Source organism: Hesperophylax consimilis, chromosome 8, assembly GCF_061612785.1.
Source record: "Hesperophylax consimilis isolate HC1 chromosome 8, BYU_Hcon_1.0, whole genome shotgun sequence".
In the NCBI taxonomy this organism is placed as follows: domain Eukaryota; kingdom Metazoa; phylum Arthropoda; class Insecta; order Trichoptera; family Limnephilidae; genus Hesperophylax; species Hesperophylax consimilis.
This window is the reverse complement of record NC_142843.1, coordinates 25,755,126-25,775,538: the sequence shown is the minus strand read 5'-3', so window position 1 is coordinate 25,775,538 and position 20,413 is coordinate 25,755,126. Positions and strand designations below refer to the sequence as shown.

The following is a 20,413-nucleotide window of genomic DNA, read 5'->3' as shown; positions in this document are numbered from 1 at the left end:
TACTGTATTTTTTAAAACTTGTTTCCTTTACGCGTTCATACATTTCTATTAAAAAATATATATTTTTTGGTAGTTTACATTTATATTTTTTATTGAGTAATTTATTTTTTTATTTGTATTCTACTCAAGCGAAACGATAGGAAAACCTTCAATTTATCTAAAGCACTAACTAACTAACTAACAATCACGCCGTTTCCCCGCATGAGTAGGCAGAGAGGACGGACCGCCAAACAACTCGGTCTTGACACACACTTCTTGCCTCATTCACATTCATACATCGTCTCATACATACTCTTCTATTATTCTGACTCTTGACATGGCCCGACTCGAGTATCTGATTCACTTGATCGTGCCATGTCTTCCTCGGGCGTCCCCGACTTCTGCTACCATTCGCATTTGCATCACATATCTTCCTTACACTCCTATCTTCGCTCATTCGCTCTACATGCCCAAACCATCTAAGCGTCCCTTTCTTAATCTTACTCATTACGCTTACATCAGCCTTGCACTCTTTGCGGATCTCCATATTCCTCAGACGATCAAACATGGTTTTACCACACATACGCCTCAGGGATCTCATTTCAACAGCATTCAATCTACTTTCATCCTTTCTTTGCCAGTTCCATGCCTCACTTCCATACATCAAGGTAGGTACCAGCACTCCGTTGTGGACTGCTAACTTCGCTTCTTTGGACAATTTTTTGTTAGCGCCAACGGCGTTTAGTCCTCCATTAACGGAATTACCTGCATTTACCCTTCTTTCAATATCTCTGTCAGCCTTCCCATCTCTCGTAAACATACTTCCTAAATACACAAACTCATCCACCTGCTCCAAGTATTCCTCATTCACAATTATATTGCACACTGTTTTCGTACTCTCTCTTTCAAACACCATTACTTTAAACTTACTTACATTCATCATTAACTCATTCTTCACGCATACTTCGTTCATCCTAGACACGAGAGACTGTAGATCTTCTATACTATTAGCAATCAGCACCGCATCATCAGCATACAACAGGCAACATACTTTCAAATTATTCAAATTCGCGCCCAATCCCACCTCTTTCAATTCTTGCATACAATTATCCATGTATAAATTGAATAACCACGGTGACATTACGCAGCCTTGTTTAACACCTTTTGTGATATCAAACCACCCCGTAAAACCACCGTTTACCTTAACACATGCAACGCTTCCCTCATACAGAGACGCAATTGCGTCAGATTTGTATTTACTCCATACTTGGACAACACCTTCCATAGCTTTTTCCTGTCGACTCGGTCGTATGCTTTTTGTAGATCTACAAAGGCACAGAAAAGTTTCTGGTTTTTTGCCAGAAACTTCTCGGTGAGCATACGCAATGAGAAGATCTGGTCCATGCACCCCCTTCCACTCATAAAAGCACCTTGCACATTCCATATTTTATCCTTTGTCTCCTTTCTTACTCTTTCAATCAAAATTTATCTAAAGCATATTTTTTTTATTCATATTGTACACCAATTCGTTATAAAGCTTAATCAAAATAGTGATTTAGCACTAAGCTTCGCCGTAAGAATTAAAAAAAGTTATTTTAAAGGATTTGTTTCACTTGATCGTGCCATTTTTCCTCAGGAACTTTTTCTGACTTTTTCCACCTATCACTACTATACACCATATTGTTACTATTAAAAAATACATTATGTCGACTTCATATGTAATGACATTCCAGTGCAAAGATAATGCGCTAGTCTTCACTACTGATTACCATATTTTGTCACTTAAAAAATAACATTTAATTTGACTCGTATGTATAAACATAAACATAAGTGCGGGGAAATTAACTTAGATTCACCAAAAAATAATATTACATACCTAATAAAACGTGAATGATTTCGTTTCTTTCGGACTCTACTGATCGACTGCAATCTACATCATTAATACGGATATGGTCCGATTCGTTTTTTCCGAAAAAACCCTCTTAAGGCGATGCACTACGTAGTAATGCAAAATCATGTATTTTTGGTTTGAAAATTTGGTCGCCTAGAAATGTTTCAGATGCTTTAATTAAATACTGCGAGTAGAATACATCTTGGCCTTTGAAACAATCGAGTATTTTCTTTAAGTCTAAGTCTTTTTATAAGCCCAGAAAAAAATAATGTCCTTAGGCCTATGAAAACTGCTTTAAAGTTCAAAATCTCCTACTTACGAACCAATTTTCGGTTATGATTTTATTGTATAATATGGAAAATTAAGTTATTTATAAAATGATCGGAAAAATATAAATATTTATGCCTGAACATCCACAAAATAAAATAAAAGTCACTTTTTGGTCATGTTTTTTTCTTGCATAAATCAAAACTGGCGGATGGTGTTAAGCGGGAATTTAAACCTTATCGCCATCTACGTAAGGGGTGTTATTGATAACGGCTCGATTTAAAATACTACACGACGTGGTGCATCGCCTTAAATACATTTTCTACGAACCTTGGTCTACATCACCATTTTAAAATTTATCATTGGCAATAGTAGGTACCTTTTTTACGAATTTGGTAGCCATTTTGTCTATTTTCTCACGAGAACGGGTCGTTTCTACGACTCGTTCTTGATTTCGGTTGTGGAAATACTTTTCACTCCTACAACATGGGTCTCTTCAAAGACCCTCTGCACAGCATCTCCAAAAATGACATAGGCCCAGAAGAATTTATTTTTCTCGAGCTTCTTGTGCGGAGTTGATGTTCAAAAAATACTTGTAAGAATTCCATGCTGAAATTTGCGCTATTTCGGTATAATTATGTTGTATAATAAATAAATTGTATTATTTCATTTAGCCGTGATTAAAAGAATTTGGGGAGGGGAAGGAAATGGGGTAGAGGAAGGTCTGGCTATTTACCCATGGTCACAAAACACGGCTAAAGCTATTTCAAGCAACGCTTCCATTTCGAATGGTATTCTTTCACGACTTTCACCAAGGTGATACTGAAAGTATCTACCATCATGTGCGACTCTTTGTATAAATACAATTATTCTCAACATTTTCCCTGTCATATCCATGATAGTTTGCTAAATGAATCTTTCAGTTTGAATATTTTAATGTCTTCAAAGGCAATATGTACTAATAAATAACCTCGATTCTGCATCATCAATGCATAAGTTACACTGCGAATGTTCCTGGGATTTTTCCTTTTCCGAACATAAGTTTTAATATAATAATTAGTATAATATTACCAAAGCATTATAAATAAATCATTGCAAATGAATTCTGAGTCGCATGACGCCATTTGTATTGCAGTAAATTAAAATCTCGCAGTGGAAAATAGGTTTCTATTTACGTCACGATTTTCTAGCCAATCACCGCTCTATCCCCTGGATGGGCTACCCTTGTTAAATACATTTTCTATGAACCTTGGATGTAGACAACCCTAAACTAAGCTACTACCTACTAAGTATACAACATAGACATATGAAATTCCTATGTCTGTGGTATACAATATTATTTCTAGAAGTGGTAAATAGTTTATTTTAAATAATTGTGAACAAATTACAACAATGCTTAGTTTTAATAATTGTCGTTATGTCGTTAATATAATCGCGGAACTAAGAAAATAATAAATATTCAAGTAGGGTAGGCACACATGCAGGTAGGAGTGACGTGCCACAATACACGGTGGAAACCAGTTGTATTTTATGAATATATCTGGTGTGAGTGGTTTATTTATGTATCTGGTGTAACCATTACGTAGCCTAGCGCATACCAAGCGCTGCTGAACAGCAATAAGCCAAAAATGTTTTTTTATCATTATTTAGTTATCTTTAGTATTTATAAGTAGTGTGGTGCAAACAAAACGAAATGAAATCCCCTAAAACACTGGCCGATAATGTGTCAAGCGGCAGATTCAGATAACAGTCGATACCGGTTCGTAAGTTGATAATTTAGCTGAGACGATAAGGCCAGCACCTATTATAACGTTCATATCGTGATATTTGTACAAGTGCGAAGGTGCTACGCGTCAACATAGATGCGAAATACGTTTTGTTTTAGTTAATTTGTGGTATAAATTAGTATAATGGCGGACTTTTCAGTTTTAACTTCCTGTGTGAAGTACATGTTGTTCATCTTCAATCTCGCATTTGTGGTAAGTTTCATGATTATTGAGTTTTTATCTTGCTGCACGATCATTTTGTTTTATTTCTACCTAGTTTCACAGGTGTGGGCATACTGGGCATTATAATTTATATCTGTGGTTCTCAGAAGACATAAAATATAGTTTCTTTACTCAATTGTTTAAAATACTGTTGTTGTCGGGCGAACTTTTTTAGTCATCTATATAAATTAAAATGTAAATGGTCGTTGTTAAAATCTTTAATTTTTTCCAAAAGTTATTCAATTATTGCTTTTAATTTTTGATACGACGTTGCATTTGAATACGCGTGTTTTATATACCTATATTATATAGGGTTCCATGATAACTCAACACTGTGACAAATCAACACACTTTTAAAAAGTGATATACCTAAAGTCATTAGAAAATATGAAAAAAAAATTAAACCAAACCTAACCTAACCTACTTAACGTTAATAAAGTTTTTGTTTCATCACTTTCCATGACTTTATATAACTTTTTAAAGATGTGATGAATTATCATGTTGATGATTTATCCGGCCACCATTATATAGATTTCACCTGTGACAGGCAAAAACATGTTTTTTTATTTTTAAAGCGCCATTTGTTGGACGTAAAAGCAATATGCTTTTTCTCTACCTGCATAGATAGACTGAGAAACAGAAACTCGTGGCGGGGTACAGCTAGTGTCTAATAATTTTAAAATCTAACAAAGACTTTTTATTTAAACTGTTTTCAAGTGATTGAACGTACATTTTAATTTTTTTATCATTAAGTAGGTAGGAATATGACGGAAAGGAGGCTTCTTGAAAACGCTTTATATTATGTCGATTATTTAGGCAGGTACTTACTTTGCGATCAAATTAGGTACCTGCCAAATTTGGTTGCACGTGATATTGGAATGGCTAACTCGTCGTATTCTAGAAAAATCTATTTTTATTAATCGATATATTATTCAAAAATATATATTTTTTGATTTGCCTGAAGATTGAACCTTCCTCCCCAGAGACGGTAGTCAACCGCGCTAACAAGTGAGCCAGATACCGATTGGGTAGGACCGACATTTATTTCGTAAATTAACTGCTGTAATGTCATCCGATTTCAGAGAATGTTAAAAATAACGTAGCATTTATATATCGCAGTTTCGTTTGATTTCACTTCAAATGAAGATAAATTCAAGAGAAATGCGTGTATGTTCGTGATTGCCACCAAAAGTTGATATAATGCATTGTCATTGACAACGAGTGTATCTGCCGGGTTTCAGGTCGGATGTCGGGAAGTAGGTTAATTTCCGCTTCCATGATTTGCATTCATTCATTACCGAAAAAAGAGAAATTAAAAATACAGAAGATATAGATAATGCGAAAATATGTCGCGATATCAAGAGAAAACAAATTAATAATCTTCCAACTCCAACCGATAATGTATTATCACTAAAATAATAATGAATCATTTGTTTGATACATATTAAACATTATAGAAGATAATCTACACAAATTATCAAAGGTTTTCACAAATAAAGTTTTTCTACACATTCATAATGATGTTTCACAATATGTCATAATTTTAAAACTTTTGGCGGGGGTTTTATTTAGGCTTTCGTCAAAGATATTGGTAAGAGGTTGACGGACATAATCGAACAATCGCTTTTCGACGTATTGGAAAATCTTCGATTCCTAAAATATTCAGTTGAAAATTAATCGGATGAATTAGAATCGAGGTAGATTATTTATAATCTATTGAATTGCACGAATATACGATGAGACACAGCGTAATGAAATAATAAAGTTGTCATCATTTGATAACTGATAACAAACTAACCAACCGTCACGCTGTTTCCCGAAGGGGTAGGCAGAGAGGACAGGCCGCTAAACAACTCGGTCTTGGCACACACTCATTGCCTCATTCACGTTCATACATACTCTCAGACTTATTATTCAGAAAAAACATGAACCGAATCAAGTATCTGATTCACTTGATCGTGCCATGTCTTCCTCGGGCATCCCTGACTTGTGCCATTAACATTTGCGTCATATATCACACTTACACTCCTTTCTTCGTTCATTCGCTCTACATGCCCAAACCATCTAAGCGTCCCTTTCTTAATCTTAGTCATTACGCTTACGATCTCCACATTTCTCACACGATCATATATGGCTTTACCACACATACGCCTCAGTTACATTATTTATTAAATATCAAAAATTTTCGATTACCCGGTGAAAACTTCCTGATAAAAATATTGCTAATTTATTAAAAATCTCTTATTCATGTTGAAAACGGAATTATAGGCCATTAACGAATGAATTGATAGGTATCCTGATAAACTTTAAGTAAAATACCAATGTTTTGTCACAATGTACGAACACGTGTCCATAAAAGTCCTAACATGTCATGATATATTATTGAGGTGGATGAACGATGTTAATTTATAATTTATCAACACTTTATCAGGAAGCGGCTTGCAGTCCCGTTTTTAAGAGGATAACTTGAAGAGATAATTTGAGATATTTACTCAATTTTCTCCTTAGATAGACTCTGGAATTGAGGTATAGTGATTGTGCTTGGAATAAGTGTTTTATTATTTTAATTATTATAATAGATATCCAATATACGATATCTAATCTACTTGAAATATTTAATGAAAAATATGCATGGATGGTAGGGAGAATGAAGCATTAAGTTAGTTAGTTAATCTGCAGGTTTATGGCCCGGTATATCGGTTGATTTAAAGCTCGGCTTGGTTGGAATATAGAGCTTAGCGCGGCTTGGAACATAATCCGTATATAAGCTTAGATATCAGTAATATCACTATGATTTTAGAAGAGAAAAGTACTTGATTTTCTATGCTGCGTGAGTGGTACATCTATGCTCCACGTCATCAGGAGATCAAGACCTTTCAAAATGTCATTTTTTTTAGGCGGGCTAATTTGAGAGTTTTTTTATAAAGTTCCCTTTTTCAATCAGCATGATGGTATACTAATTTTAAATAGTATTTTTTTTCTGTAGTCAATGCACTATTCATGAAATTATGACAAACAAACCGCTGAAAACACTGTCCTTTCTCAAATTTCTCGTATAGTACCTTACCAGACTATTTGTCTATTTTAGATTGATTACACTGGTCAACATTTATTTTTTTAAGTGCAGTCCCTTAAGCATAGCTAATTTTTTTATGTGTATAGTATCCATAAACACGAAATGAAACAAAATTTTTTTTTTTAGGTCAGGTTTTTTTATTATTTAACAATGTTTTTTACATAATTCTTCCATAGTATGACGGGTACTTACTTAACAAAATTTCAAAACTAATTCAATTTCATTTTTTTTGCTCCTGATTTGCGCTTGTGAGTATCTTGAGAGTCTCTCTGTAGGGTTCAGCAATAGTCTGCTAGCATAGATGGACTCCACTTTCCTTGGTATCGCTTTTCCATAGCCGCAATGTCCTGGTGAAATCGTTCGCCGTGCTCGTCACTGACATCTCCCATATTTTCGGGGAAAAAATTCAAATGAGAGTGAAGGAAGTGTATTTTTAGTGACATGTTACATCCCATATTTTATAGGCCATGAGAATTTCAGACACAATGCTGATATAGTCTTCACTTTTATGACTTCTAAGAAAGTTCTCGACAACATTCTTGAAGGCTGACCAAGCGGCTAGCTCGTCTGTTCTCAACACTGTTATAAAATTCGGATCAGTCAAGATCTCCCTTATTTGTGGTCCCACGAATATTCCCTCTTTGATTTTTGCGTCGCTGATCTTAGGAAACTTTTGCTGTAAGTAAATCATGCCATTTCCATCCTCAGACAAGCCTTTAAAAAATTTCATCAAACCCAATTCAATGTGTAAGGGTAGAAGTAAGATATTTTTAGATTTTACTAAGGGAGCATGTTGAACATTCTTCGTGCCAGGTTTAAGGTGCTTTCTAGTAGGTCAGTCCTTGGTCTTTCCTGTCTCTGCTGTCCCACTCGCACAGAAAACAGCTTGCAGTCCTAGTAGGAGCCCTATTACTTTTATATAACCACATATTTTCCATTCGTATTATACATATTTAATTTTTGTTAACAGCAGCTTCATGTTGTCATAGTTCTCTTTCATGTTTGTGAGATTCAAATGACATTCAAGCCTAGTTTTGCCATATTATAAAAAAAAATCAATGATAACTCACGAATAAATATGAATTAATACACATTTTAGTAAAACTTAAAACCCATAAAAACCTGACGTGATAGAAAAAAACTAATCACATATCTGAAATCAGCGTGAAATTTCCTATCAGATTTGGCTACTTTCGTTAAAGGGACAAAAAACGTGTTGACCAGTGTTATCAATTAATAACATCAACATCCCCCGTCGGTCGACGAATGTAACACTCCATACTGATAAAATTATGCAATTTACGTATATTTCGGTGAGATTGGAGTACGTATAATTACTTACGTAAACGTCATATTTGACATTTGTTACTTCGAGTGACTCGGTGTCCAAAGATGGGACTATTCTGCGTATTGCCAAGGCTTAAGCGGCCGATTTAGCTCGCTTAAATTTGCGCGAGGAATGTCGCACATAGTGAGGATACGGACTGACTGATATACCGGAAATGCCAGATACGAAAAAACTATAGAGGTCTAAAAAGCACGACCTATATTTTATTTTATGATGAAAATACAGGGTATATATTATCTATATTATGTAGATAGATAGTGGAAGGTATGCAGTAACCCATAAGTGTAGGTATGTGTTAGGTACCTACATAACCTTTTCAACATACAATGGATGAACATTGGTTAGAATTGTGGTGCATAATAATTCCATATTTTAATCATACTTAGAGGTAACTTTTCACAAAAACGACGTCGTAAAAATTCGATTTATTTTTTATTTTATTTTTCGATATTACCCTCATTTATAAAACAATGCAAGTATGAAAACATATTTGAAAATTTGCTATATTTTAACCATTTGCACGACATATTTAACGGTGTCCGGAAACTCGCAGTACAAGCGTGAAACGTGAAACTGGTAAATCTACATCATATAGAGAACCCAAAAAACTTTTTTTGATTTTTAATTTATTTTTACTTTTTACTATTTTTTTCGACAAATAATGGATACATTTAAAAGACTTTAAACAACTGATACTAACTCCCCAGCGACCGATTTTGTTTTAAAATACCTGAAAAAAATTCCAACTTCAGTCTCGATTTACGAAAGCTGAAATCAAAAAAGTTATGCCACTAAATCTACCCCAAATGTGATGTAGATTTGCCAGTCGTATAATAGTACCTACCTCTTCCAACCAATATTACATGTTATTTCAATCCCTTTGATCCTAAATGCCTAACCATCGCGCATTAAGATAATCTCAGTATTGCCCTGGTGAAAGGTTGCTGAAATGTTTGTAAGTATGATCTGAACAGCCAGGTAGTTCCCAACGTTCCTAATCTATTTTCCAATCTCCTGCCCTCTTCCACTTTCTTCAGCCTCGGAACATACCCCAATTGCGGATACCATAGCGCTTATACTGGCTCTGCACAGACTCACAATAAGACTCACCTAAATTACGGATATCATAGCCCTAATACTGGCTCTGGACAGACTCACGACATACCCCGATTGTGGATATATCCCCAAAGATGACATAGGCCCTGAGGGAAATTATTTTCTTCAGGGCCTCCTGTGTGGAGTTAATATAAAAGAAAATACCCCGATTGTGGATAGCACAGCCCTAATACTGACTCCGCACAGACTCACAACAAACCCCAATTGTGGATACCATAGCCCTAATATTGGCTCCGGACAGACTCACAACGTACCCAAATTGCGGATATCATAGCCCTAATATTGGCTCCGGACAGACTCACAACGTACCCAAATCGCGGATACCATAGCCCTAATATAAGCTCTCCCCATCAGGCTGCGGACAGTTGAAAGTTAAACCCAAAAATCCAAATCTGCCAATCTTGCATCGCATCAAAAAATAATGCGAAATTATCAGATCACATAACTACGTTCATAATAACTTCTCTTACAAAACATCTTACCTGTTTGTGCTCTGGAAATGTAGTATTGGTGTTATGAAATAATAAACTTCTCATACGACGCACGAGTGGATAAGTTTCGGTGAAAGTTGTCCACACCTGTTTGCATTAAAACAACTCTACCTTTGGACCTGACATCGCATCGGCGCAACCGAACCGAGGTTCCGCAATCAATATTAAATATTCGATGCCGTGATTCACTAGATTTGTCGATAAGATAATATTCGGAATTTTATCTTATTTTTTTACCAAAAGTAATAACATTACGAACGTACAATATTCCACAATTTATTTTATTTTATAAATCGTCATCTTCATGATTCAGAAGCAAGCCCTTTGGCGTTCAGTTTTGAGTTTTCGTTAACTATAAGGGGGGGTTTAGGGGGTTCACACCCCCTCCCCCCATCCGCCTCAGTATTGCGTAGGAAATAAAGAGAATCGTATTCGTAGATTACATTCCTGGAAAATTCAACAATATTATTTGCATCACACAATGTGATGAAAGTAATAAGTAAAGGTCCCAAAAATTTTCTAATAAATTTTCCACCCTCCCCCTTTCGCCTTTCCCCAGGATCGAACCCCCCCCCCCCTCCCGAGGTCGAACTCTTCCATGTAATGATATAGCCATGCCCTTGCATCAGGGTTAGTAGTTTATGAAAAGCATGTCACTCTTTTGACTTCATAAAAGAATTGATATGTTTTATATATTTTTTAATGTATATCTATACCTATGTATCAGTAGGGGTTCGTGCTATGAGGCAGGGGAGGCTGTGTTTCCCCTAAGAAATGAGGAGAAAAGGGGAGACAATATGCAAGTATCCACACTTCCAGAATACAGTATAACTCTGTTTGATTTAAATATTACAAAATAATAAATTGCAAAGTTTTAAAGTTACCTACTTCAATTTAAATATTAACCATTTATGTTTTCTTGAAGTTATTGTTTTTATAATATTATGTAAGTCATCGTACCAGCCGGTCACACCTGGATTTCCGACCACCGAGCTACATATCGCAGTACAGTACAAAATACACTACTACTGGTTTATCATATTAACAACAAAAAAAATGCCAGATAAATAATCGAAAAAGTTATTTTTAAAGAAATAAAACAACATTTGCATTAAAATTAAGCGGTGTGTCCACTGTCCATATAAATATTATTGAAATATAAATTTGCCTTTCCTTTTCTCCAATTATCGATAGCCAAGAACTTGTTGAACGGTGAGAGGCGCACGGAGAAAAATGAGTATTGCTGATTTATTGAAATGCGATTAAAAACAGAATTACAGGCCGTTTCCTGTTAAACTTTTAGTACATTCATAATATATCGTAATACGTGTTCATACACCTGGATTTGTCCTGATAATATATAATGACGAAATGCGATAATATAATGATTATTATGAGCACGTGTTCTGATATCGCGATACTACATTCCTTTTTTACAAAAAAAATTAACAGGAAATTAATCAATTCATTCGTTAAGGACCTGCAGTACCGTTTTCAACAGGATTAAGTTGAAGAGATTCTTAATAAATTTGAAATATTTTATATCAGTCCGTGCATTAATATTGTAAAAGAAAGTAAAGTAGGGTTCTTCATTGTAAGGTATTTATTTCAGATAACTGGTATTATCATAATCTCAGTGGGAGCCGTGGTGCAAGCAGAGTATGACAACTACTCGTCTCTCCTGGACCAGCCATACCGCTCCATTCCTGCTTTCCTGATCGCCATCGGAGTGCTCATCTTCATCGTGGCCTTCTTCGGCTGCTGCGGGGCCATCAAGGAAAACTACTGCATGACATTAACGGTAGGTATTTATATAATATACTACATGCCGACTGTCGCTGAGCTATGACCAAACTCCACGGACTCTTGGCTCCATAGTAAGCGTTCAAAAAGAAGAAGAAGATGGTTTGAAAGGGAGCTATGTAGATATGAATGTTAGAGAGAGCGCGCTAACCTTGAAAAACGATTATAATTAATATTTAATAAAGTGTGACTTATTTGAAAAATACCAAATATCCCTCCAGCCCCCCCACTCAACACCTTAACACCTCAACCTTTAATTAATATATTAACACATTGGGATTGCCCCCTTAATACTTCAACGCCTTAACATCCCAACCCCTTAACTCCACAACATCTTTATAACTCACTATCCCAGCGTTAACACGTCCCAACGTAAAAATCTCAAAATAACACTTTGTTCTTCCGATATTTGGTTTTAGTTTTCGGTACTGCTGATTGGGATCTTCATCCTGGAGGTGGCCGCCGGCATCAGCGGATTCGTGCTGAGGGACAGGACCAGCAGCCTCATCCAGAAGAGCATGCTGGATAGCATTCCCCTATACGCGAAGAATGACACATTGGCCGTCACCCTCATCTGGGATGAAATGCAACAAGATGTAAGTTCTTCCCGAAGGACAGCTTCTAGAATTTGTCTCTCCATTCGGCCGTCGCTTTATTCGTTATCACGAATTTTGTTTCCACCTTTGTGTTTTTATTTTTTTATTTCATTACTTTGTAATCAAGCCGTTTTTAAATAGTTTTTTAGAAAAACCTCTCAGGGGTTCGCAAGCTCTTTCAGGAAGTCAATTATATATATATTTTTTAGTTTGTTTGGCGAAAATCTAAGAAATACCACTATGGCAAGGCGATACTGAGAGTTTCTTTCTCTTTGGAACGTGTCGCAAATATACTATACAGGGTGTTAAGTACGTACTTGACTTACTTTAACCATTGATTCCTGCCATTATTTGGAGTAAAAAACGTAAATGAAATTTTGTTCTCCTATGATTTTTATTTTAGTTTGTTAGTAACCGCTCAACCCCTCACAACGACCCTAGCTGTCCAATTCCTACTGATTTTCTAAACCTTCATTTTATCTAAATTTTTTCTCCAAATAATATTAACACCCTGTAAATTATTTTTAATGAATATATTGTACATTAAAAAAATCAATTAAAATTTACTTGCGCACGCCGGGATGTGAACCCGCGTATCCGAGAGTTTTACCTCTTGACCACGGACACCGTCAATTATTGATTAGGCAGAAGAATTCAGTGCGTACTTGTTCAGCAACGGCTATGATTTTTTTGCAGTTCGAGTGTTGCGGAGTTTCTGATTACACAGACTGGAAAACACAGGATAATAATACATTCAAGGAAGGGCTTCCCATATCGTGCTGCTCCCCCCGGCCAGGAGCCATCTCAGTGATTACTTGTACACAGGCATCTGAAAACCTGTACAAAATTGGATGCTCTCCCGCCCTGAGCGAGTTCCTGCGAAAACATGCCGGCAGCATAGGAGCCACGGGTGTTTGCATCGCCATCATTCAGGTAAAATTACTGTCAAAAATCAAACGGTAACAAGCAAAGTTCTCACGGATTTCTCGAACCTGACTCGGTAAAATTTAGGTACTTATTTTAGGTGCTGCTGCCGCTCTGGCTTATTGATTTTATTGATTAAGGCGAAGCTTAATGCCAAAACTCTATTTTGATAAATCTTTATAACGAATTGGTGTACATTATGAATATTAAAAAATATGTTTTAGATAAATTAAAGGTTTTCCTATCGTTTCGCTTGAGTAGAATACAAATAAAAAAAATAAATTACTCAATAAAAAAATATAAATGTAAACTACTAAAATTTTTTTTATATAGAAATGTATGAACGCATAAAGGAAACAACTTTTTAAAAATACCGCTAAAATTATCTCTAAAATTATTTATGACAGTTTCACTTGATTAACTTTTTTGCTTTCTTATAAAATTATTTACAAAATAAATAAAAACCAGTTTTGTGCTTGAAATTTGAACGTTTCTAGACTCATTTGTCAAGCGATTTTAATTCCTATTACCTACGATATAAGGTATACCAAGAATATACAAATTTTTGGCTTGTAGCTTCCTCTTAATCCTAATTTTATGTGTAATTGTACATTTGCCCTAATGAAGGACACTAACGCTGATTGAAACATTGGCTAAAGAAGGCTTTTGCCGTGAAAATCTCAAATCATATCTGACTATTAATTCTTGTTGTATGTTTGTCTAAACAAAATAAAGAGAGGAGGTAAGTCTGATTGGAAGAAACTCTGAGAGTTACGCGGAGTGAGCGCCGAATATTTTGGTGGCTGTCGTAAAAATTTCAAATATAAACCTAGTTAGGTAGGTATGTTTATCCTTAGTTAGTTTTATTTTGCTGTCTCATAGTATAATATATGCTATACCTATTCTATGATTGGTCCTGAACAAATGCTTATTATAATTTATAATTATTAGCATCCCAACGCCATTTATCTCGACTGTGATAATCGATGAGATTGTTACGAACCTCGAGCAGGTGATGCTCGTATCTCGCAACTTTAAAATAGATTCCAATTGTAATGGTGTCGTCGCAACGATAATGAAATATGAATGCGTTATTCAATCAAACCTTTCAAGATGTTTGTTTTGTTTTGCTCGTTACCGATCGCTAAAACTCGTATGCCTTAAAAGCAAGCAATATGTAAATACTGTGCAATAAGGTGGAGTGAATTTTTTTTTTGAGAATTTCGAAATCGACATAGTTGGGAAAGATGCTCCATATATTAAAAATTACAACAAAAATAATTAAAAAAATATATTCACAATACCCGGACATCGCCAAAGCTTTATATTTTATCATTTTCACGATTTTACCTAAGTATTTATAACTCATGTACGCGAAATAAAACACACATAAAATTTGTATTTTACCATTTATTTTACAGACAATACATTCGTAGATTGTTAGAATGGAACAAATAGTGGAAATAAAAGATGTATATATATTATTTACCGCACTGAAAAACTTGAAAATTACAAAAGTTACTATGAACGGTACTGCATTTTGGTGTTAAAAATAGGCATAAGGTGTCGTGACTCTAACCTTGTTTTTATTAATCCATCTCGCCTCAAGGGTCCACAAACAACTGCTGAGGCTTCTGTTACAATTTTCACACATCTCTCTGTAGCTTAAGTGTGGCAAGGTAAATTCTTTATCATTGGTAGTATGACATCCTCAATTATTGTGTGATCGGTAATGGCTTGTAAAATTGTCTCGTCACTTACAAATTTGGTTAGTGGCGGCTTGGTTATATTTTCCCACTTTATAACATGAATTTGAAAGGCACCAAATAGGCACTTTGAAGGTACGAATAAAGTCTGACTGCATTTTCATTTGCCGAGCTTTCAATATTCTTCTCAACGCCAACTCTCTTACGTATTTTCGGTTGTCGTTTAACATGGCTAACAATATATTTTCGTGATGCCCAAAAAAGCCATTACGCTGGATTACTGGATCAATAATATCTTTTAAATCACTGGGCAAATACCGTGAAAGCACTATTGTTTCGTGTAAATGCCTTGCACCGGAAAGACATAATGGTTTGGTCTTAATTTTGAACCACATAGGTGCGTAAACTGTTAATACAAATGTCGTTAAAGTTACCATATTTTTGTATGGTTTTAGAGTAGAAATTTAAAGCCGAAGAATCCGATTCGCTGTAGTGAGCCACCTGGATTGTACAATTTTACCGGGATTTGTTTTTGATAAATTTTCATTGCAGAATCCGGAGTCAATAGTTTTACACATTTTCAGTAGCTACAGCTGATTTGTACTTAAATCTTGTGTATTTAGTAATGAACATTGAATGATTTTAAATTTCACGACAGGAAGTTGTTCACACTTATTTAAAGATTTACCAATAATTCCAGTGAAACTTTGCGGTCCAGTCGTGGTTCCGTCGATGTTCTCAAAGAGATGTCGCAAAATGAGTTCGTTTGCTTGTAATTGACAGACAATCCACTGTAAAGGCCGTTTGAGATGTGATTCAAGGTGCCGAATAGCACCTCCTTTATACCCCGTATTGACTGCAGTTCCGTCGCATCCAATTGCAACAATTTTTTCCAAAGCAATATCTTTCGAAGACAGTAATGAAATAATTCCATTACTTATTGCTTCAGATTTTCCGGTTTTTAATGAAATTTGTCCCATGTACTTGCTACCTGGTTCTTTTACTAAACTAACATGTTCTTCAGTTATTATTTTTTGCCGGTTGTCCTCCATGCTTAAAGTTTTGTCCTTCCGTCCGTCGAAGTATAAACCAAATTGATTGGAATCGATTACTAACGGCTTACTAGTAAGGGCAGTTCTTTTCTCCATTCGAGCTCGACGAATTTTACTCCTATCCACAACGCGAGATGTATCGTTCTGTGAAATTTAGCCAACATCTTGTAATACAGCGAAAACAATTGCAGCTCCTGCTCGATCTGAAATACAATATCTGTCTAGTTTTCTGGCCACAACAGGGAAGTCTTTCACCTCATGGTGAGAATTATTTGGTTGTGCTTCACTTTGCATTATTTCTTGAGGAATTGAAGACGAAGCACATTTTTTTTGTGAGTCTAAAGTTTAAACTACAAGAAGGAATAGCGTCAGTACCCCGATCTACTAGATAATGTCTAGCGGATCGGAAACTTCGCCAAGATGATACGCGATACACTTCGCTCTGTTTGATACGCGTTTGGGGTAGAAGGATTCGTTGCTGTGTGGGAATAGTTCAACTGTTCCTACAGTCCTACTTTATAATTATACTATAAAATAATAATGTAATTATATCATAGGTAATAAATAAACACTAATTTTCTTTTAACATAATTATAAGCATTTCTAAGAATCGGGAGAACATTATTGGTGTTTTCAGTGTTTTTATCAAAAATTCAAAGTTGTGGCGATGTCGTAATTATAAATAAATATTTTTTATATTTTTTATTTAAGATAAGTACATAACGGAGCACCAATCCCGCGTATGTTGAATTCTATATTACGAAAAAAAAAATTCTCCATACTAGACCGCTCCACCTTACTGTGCAATCTTTTATGATATTTTTTTACACAACAGAAAACATATATATACCTAGTAAAATCAAGAAATTAAGTAATTTATAAAAAAAAACACAAATATTGATAGTGGCAAAACAGACTCGGAAATTAAATCAAATATAGTTTGTATCTGATTATGATTTTTTTACATTAGCTCCACAAAGGAGGCCCTGAGGAAAATAATTTCATTAAGGGCCTATGTCACCTTTGGGGATGCTGTTTGGAGGGTCTTTTTTAATGAAAGGAAGGAGATAAAGTTCTGAGAATGAAAAGGGTATAAGGATGCAGGCGATGGGTCGAGAGAGTCCGGCTGGAGAGGTCAAAAGGTTCCCTCAATCGGCCTCTCCAGATCCGGCCCAACACACGCGGGCTGACACATTCTTCGAGACCTAGACAAGCCTCCCCACATGAACACGGGTCACCCTTCTAAGTCACCCAACGTAGCGAACCACTTGGGGTGGATGGCGGAATATTGGTTATCCAATAAATGATTCCAGGGGCGGCGGTACCCACACCCGCCTGTTAAAAGGGAAAGTTATTTTTTTAACAGTCGATTTTGACAAGCTATTTTTCTTTTTTTAAAACGAACTAATTTGAAATGAATAACCTTTTATAAATGAAAATATAGAGGTACCTAACCATGCGGAAATTCCACACAAATATTTCAGTTGCAAACAGGTGAATTTGCAACTGAAATATAGAGGTACCTAACCATGCGGAAATTCCACACAAATATTTCAGTTGCAAACAGGTGAATTTGCAACTGAAATATAGAGGTACCTAACCATGCGGAAATTCCACACAAATATTTCAGTTGCAAACAGGTGAATTTGCAACGGAAATATAGAGGTACCTAACCATGCGGAAATTCCACACAAATATTTCAGTTGCAAACAGGTGAATTTGCAACTGAAATATAGAGGTACCTAACCATGCGGAAATTCCACACAAATATTTCAGTTGCAAACAGGTGAATTTGAAGACAAACAATCTGCTTTGATATGACTTGAAGTAAATTGTTTTGAGGGCATGTAATCTAGCGCATGCATTATCGTGATCGTGATAGTCAAATAGATAGCACAAGCGGTGATAAATAATGTTATAATCTTTGTGAAACATAAAAACAATAGCCGTTTTCATCACTTAACGGGCCAGAATCCCAGAATTTTAATTAATGTTATTAAAGTATTTTGTACGTTTTAAGACTCTAGCCTTTTTGATTTTGAAAATATTATGGATTTTTCTTTTAATGTGCAAGATTTTGAAAAGTTTTCTTGGAATTAGTTTGTATGCGTCATATCCTTCAGAAATCTAAGTGTGTAATAATTAATAATGATTTATATGTATTTTTTTCAGTTTATTGGAATCATATTTGCCTGTCATCTAGCAAAAAGAAGTAAATACGAGATGAACATAGACTAAACCAGAGATGACTGACTGAAAACTGATAACGGTAGTAATACATATTATTTCCTTCAAATCCGTTATAAAACTTCAACAAGCCAGTACCCGTACCAGCAGTGGATAAATTATTTAAAAAAAACATCAAATTGAAAACTTCTTAGATTTGCATCTTTTCTCCTGAAAAACCTTCTAGAACCGGACCCCTAAAAAAATTTTGGCAGCTCCATCTAATTTTTAGGATGTTCTTGTGAGTAAATTTGAGTTTAAGGCCTAAATACCCAACCAAGGCCATTAAAGAATTCAATTTTTCACAATTTTAGAGACAACTGATTATTGTGAGTTAGGATAATTATTTCAAAAAATAGTTTTGCTCCATTTACTAATCAAATACGATGAAATATAAAATGTTACGGGCGTAAATTTAAATTCCAAACGACTAATTTGTCGTATATAAATTAAAAAATTTTACAGTGTTTTATTTTTTAAATTTTATATTCCATTATATGAACACAGAGGGTGGGGAGTTTTTTAAAATATAATTACCGTTACTCACAAAAAACACCAAAGTTACCTCTAAAATCATGAAAATTAAATTTTAATGGAATATGGCATAATTTAAAACACAAATAAACAAGATAGTACGTAGTAGTGGGTTTGGTCGGGTATTTTGGCCTCAAATCTAAATTTAAGTTTTATGTGTAAAAGGCCGCGCAGCCATTCCTCTAACAAATTCAGCACCGAAGTTAATCTTCGTAGTTTGTGCAACTATGTATAGTGTTTTGCATTGTACCCGGTTGAGTGGATATGCCGTTTGGTGTGCTTTGTTTTTTGGTTAGTAGGTCAAAAACACATTTTTACTCATTGATTTTGCAAATTTGTGTTTTAAGAACCTCCTACACACTTTGTATTATTGGACTTTTTCTAATTTTGTCCATTAGAAATAGATTTAAATTCATTTCATTTCTCAACGTATATCTGCATTCTTCTTTCCATTGTTACTATTTATTATTTAGGAAGCTTTAAGATCATTATTGTGTTTGATGTGATTTAAAAATAAAATAAAAAAATGTTTAACCTATTCATAAAATATTTCCAAATAAAAATTAAAAAAACAAATACCAAAATTACTACTTTTATTTTATAAACAAATGATTTTATTTGCTGTTCCTGTATATCTATGTATTATTAACCTATCACATAATATACCAATGTATTATTAACCTATCATATAGTAATATACGTAAACAGTTTTGATTTTATTTTCTTTGATGTTCCTGTATACCTATGTATTATTAACATATCACATAAAAATATACGTAGACAGTATTGATTTTGATGTGTTAAGAACATTAAAAACTTTAATGTTTAGATGTGTCTGTAGGGAAGCTATAGTGTAGATTTGTGGATACAAATAAATCTATCATTGAAGAAGAAGATAATACTAATAAATCTAAATAAAATGTAAAACAGACCAAGACACATAACATAAAAAAGATAACGGTCACAAGTAGGAATCGAACCCAGGATCTCTTGTCTTAAAATACTTAATTCACCATCTTCTTATTCAATGATATATTACATTGTGATGGGTACTCTTCAAAATAATCAATCTATTTTTAAAATATTTTCGTCCTTTGGCCACCTGTGAAGTAAAGTGTATTAACCAAGTCGTTTTATAAAAAAATAATGTAATCGAGTAGTACCTGGGTACTTTTCAAATCCAAAAAGTTTTCCCGATGGAGTTTTCCCGACAATCTTCAATTAATTAGTGAGAAAACTTACCAAGGTTCCTATATTTTCTGCGAACCTTTGGGTACCTACATTATTCTATGGAAAATATCCGCAAATCAAAATTTGGGTTTTTGTTTTTGGCCAAAATTCACATTTTTAAAGTTTCAGGTGTTTCGGCCCTATTAAAAAAAAGCTTTAACTCTCTCTCTTTCTCTCTACCAGACT

General features: G+C 34.8%; 1 protein-coding gene across 1 annotated transcript; it reads left to right on the top strand.

Moving 5' to 3' along the window:
- Nucleotides 1-3,671: 3,671 nt before the first annotated feature.
- Tsp29Fa (Tetraspanin 29Fa) lies at nt 3,672-19,570 on the top strand. Its single transcript, XM_089634554.1, has 5 exons — nt 3,672-4,116; nt 11,769-11,957; nt 12,379-12,555; nt 13,252-13,488; nt 18,410-19,570. Exons 1-5 carry the CDS (start codon nt 4,048-4,050, stop codon nt 18,473-18,475), a joined length of 738 nt encoding a protein of 245 aa, XP_089490680.1. The 5' UTR covers nt 3,672-4,047; the 3' UTR covers nt 18,476-19,570.
- Nucleotides 19,571-20,413: the final 843 nt, after the last annotated feature.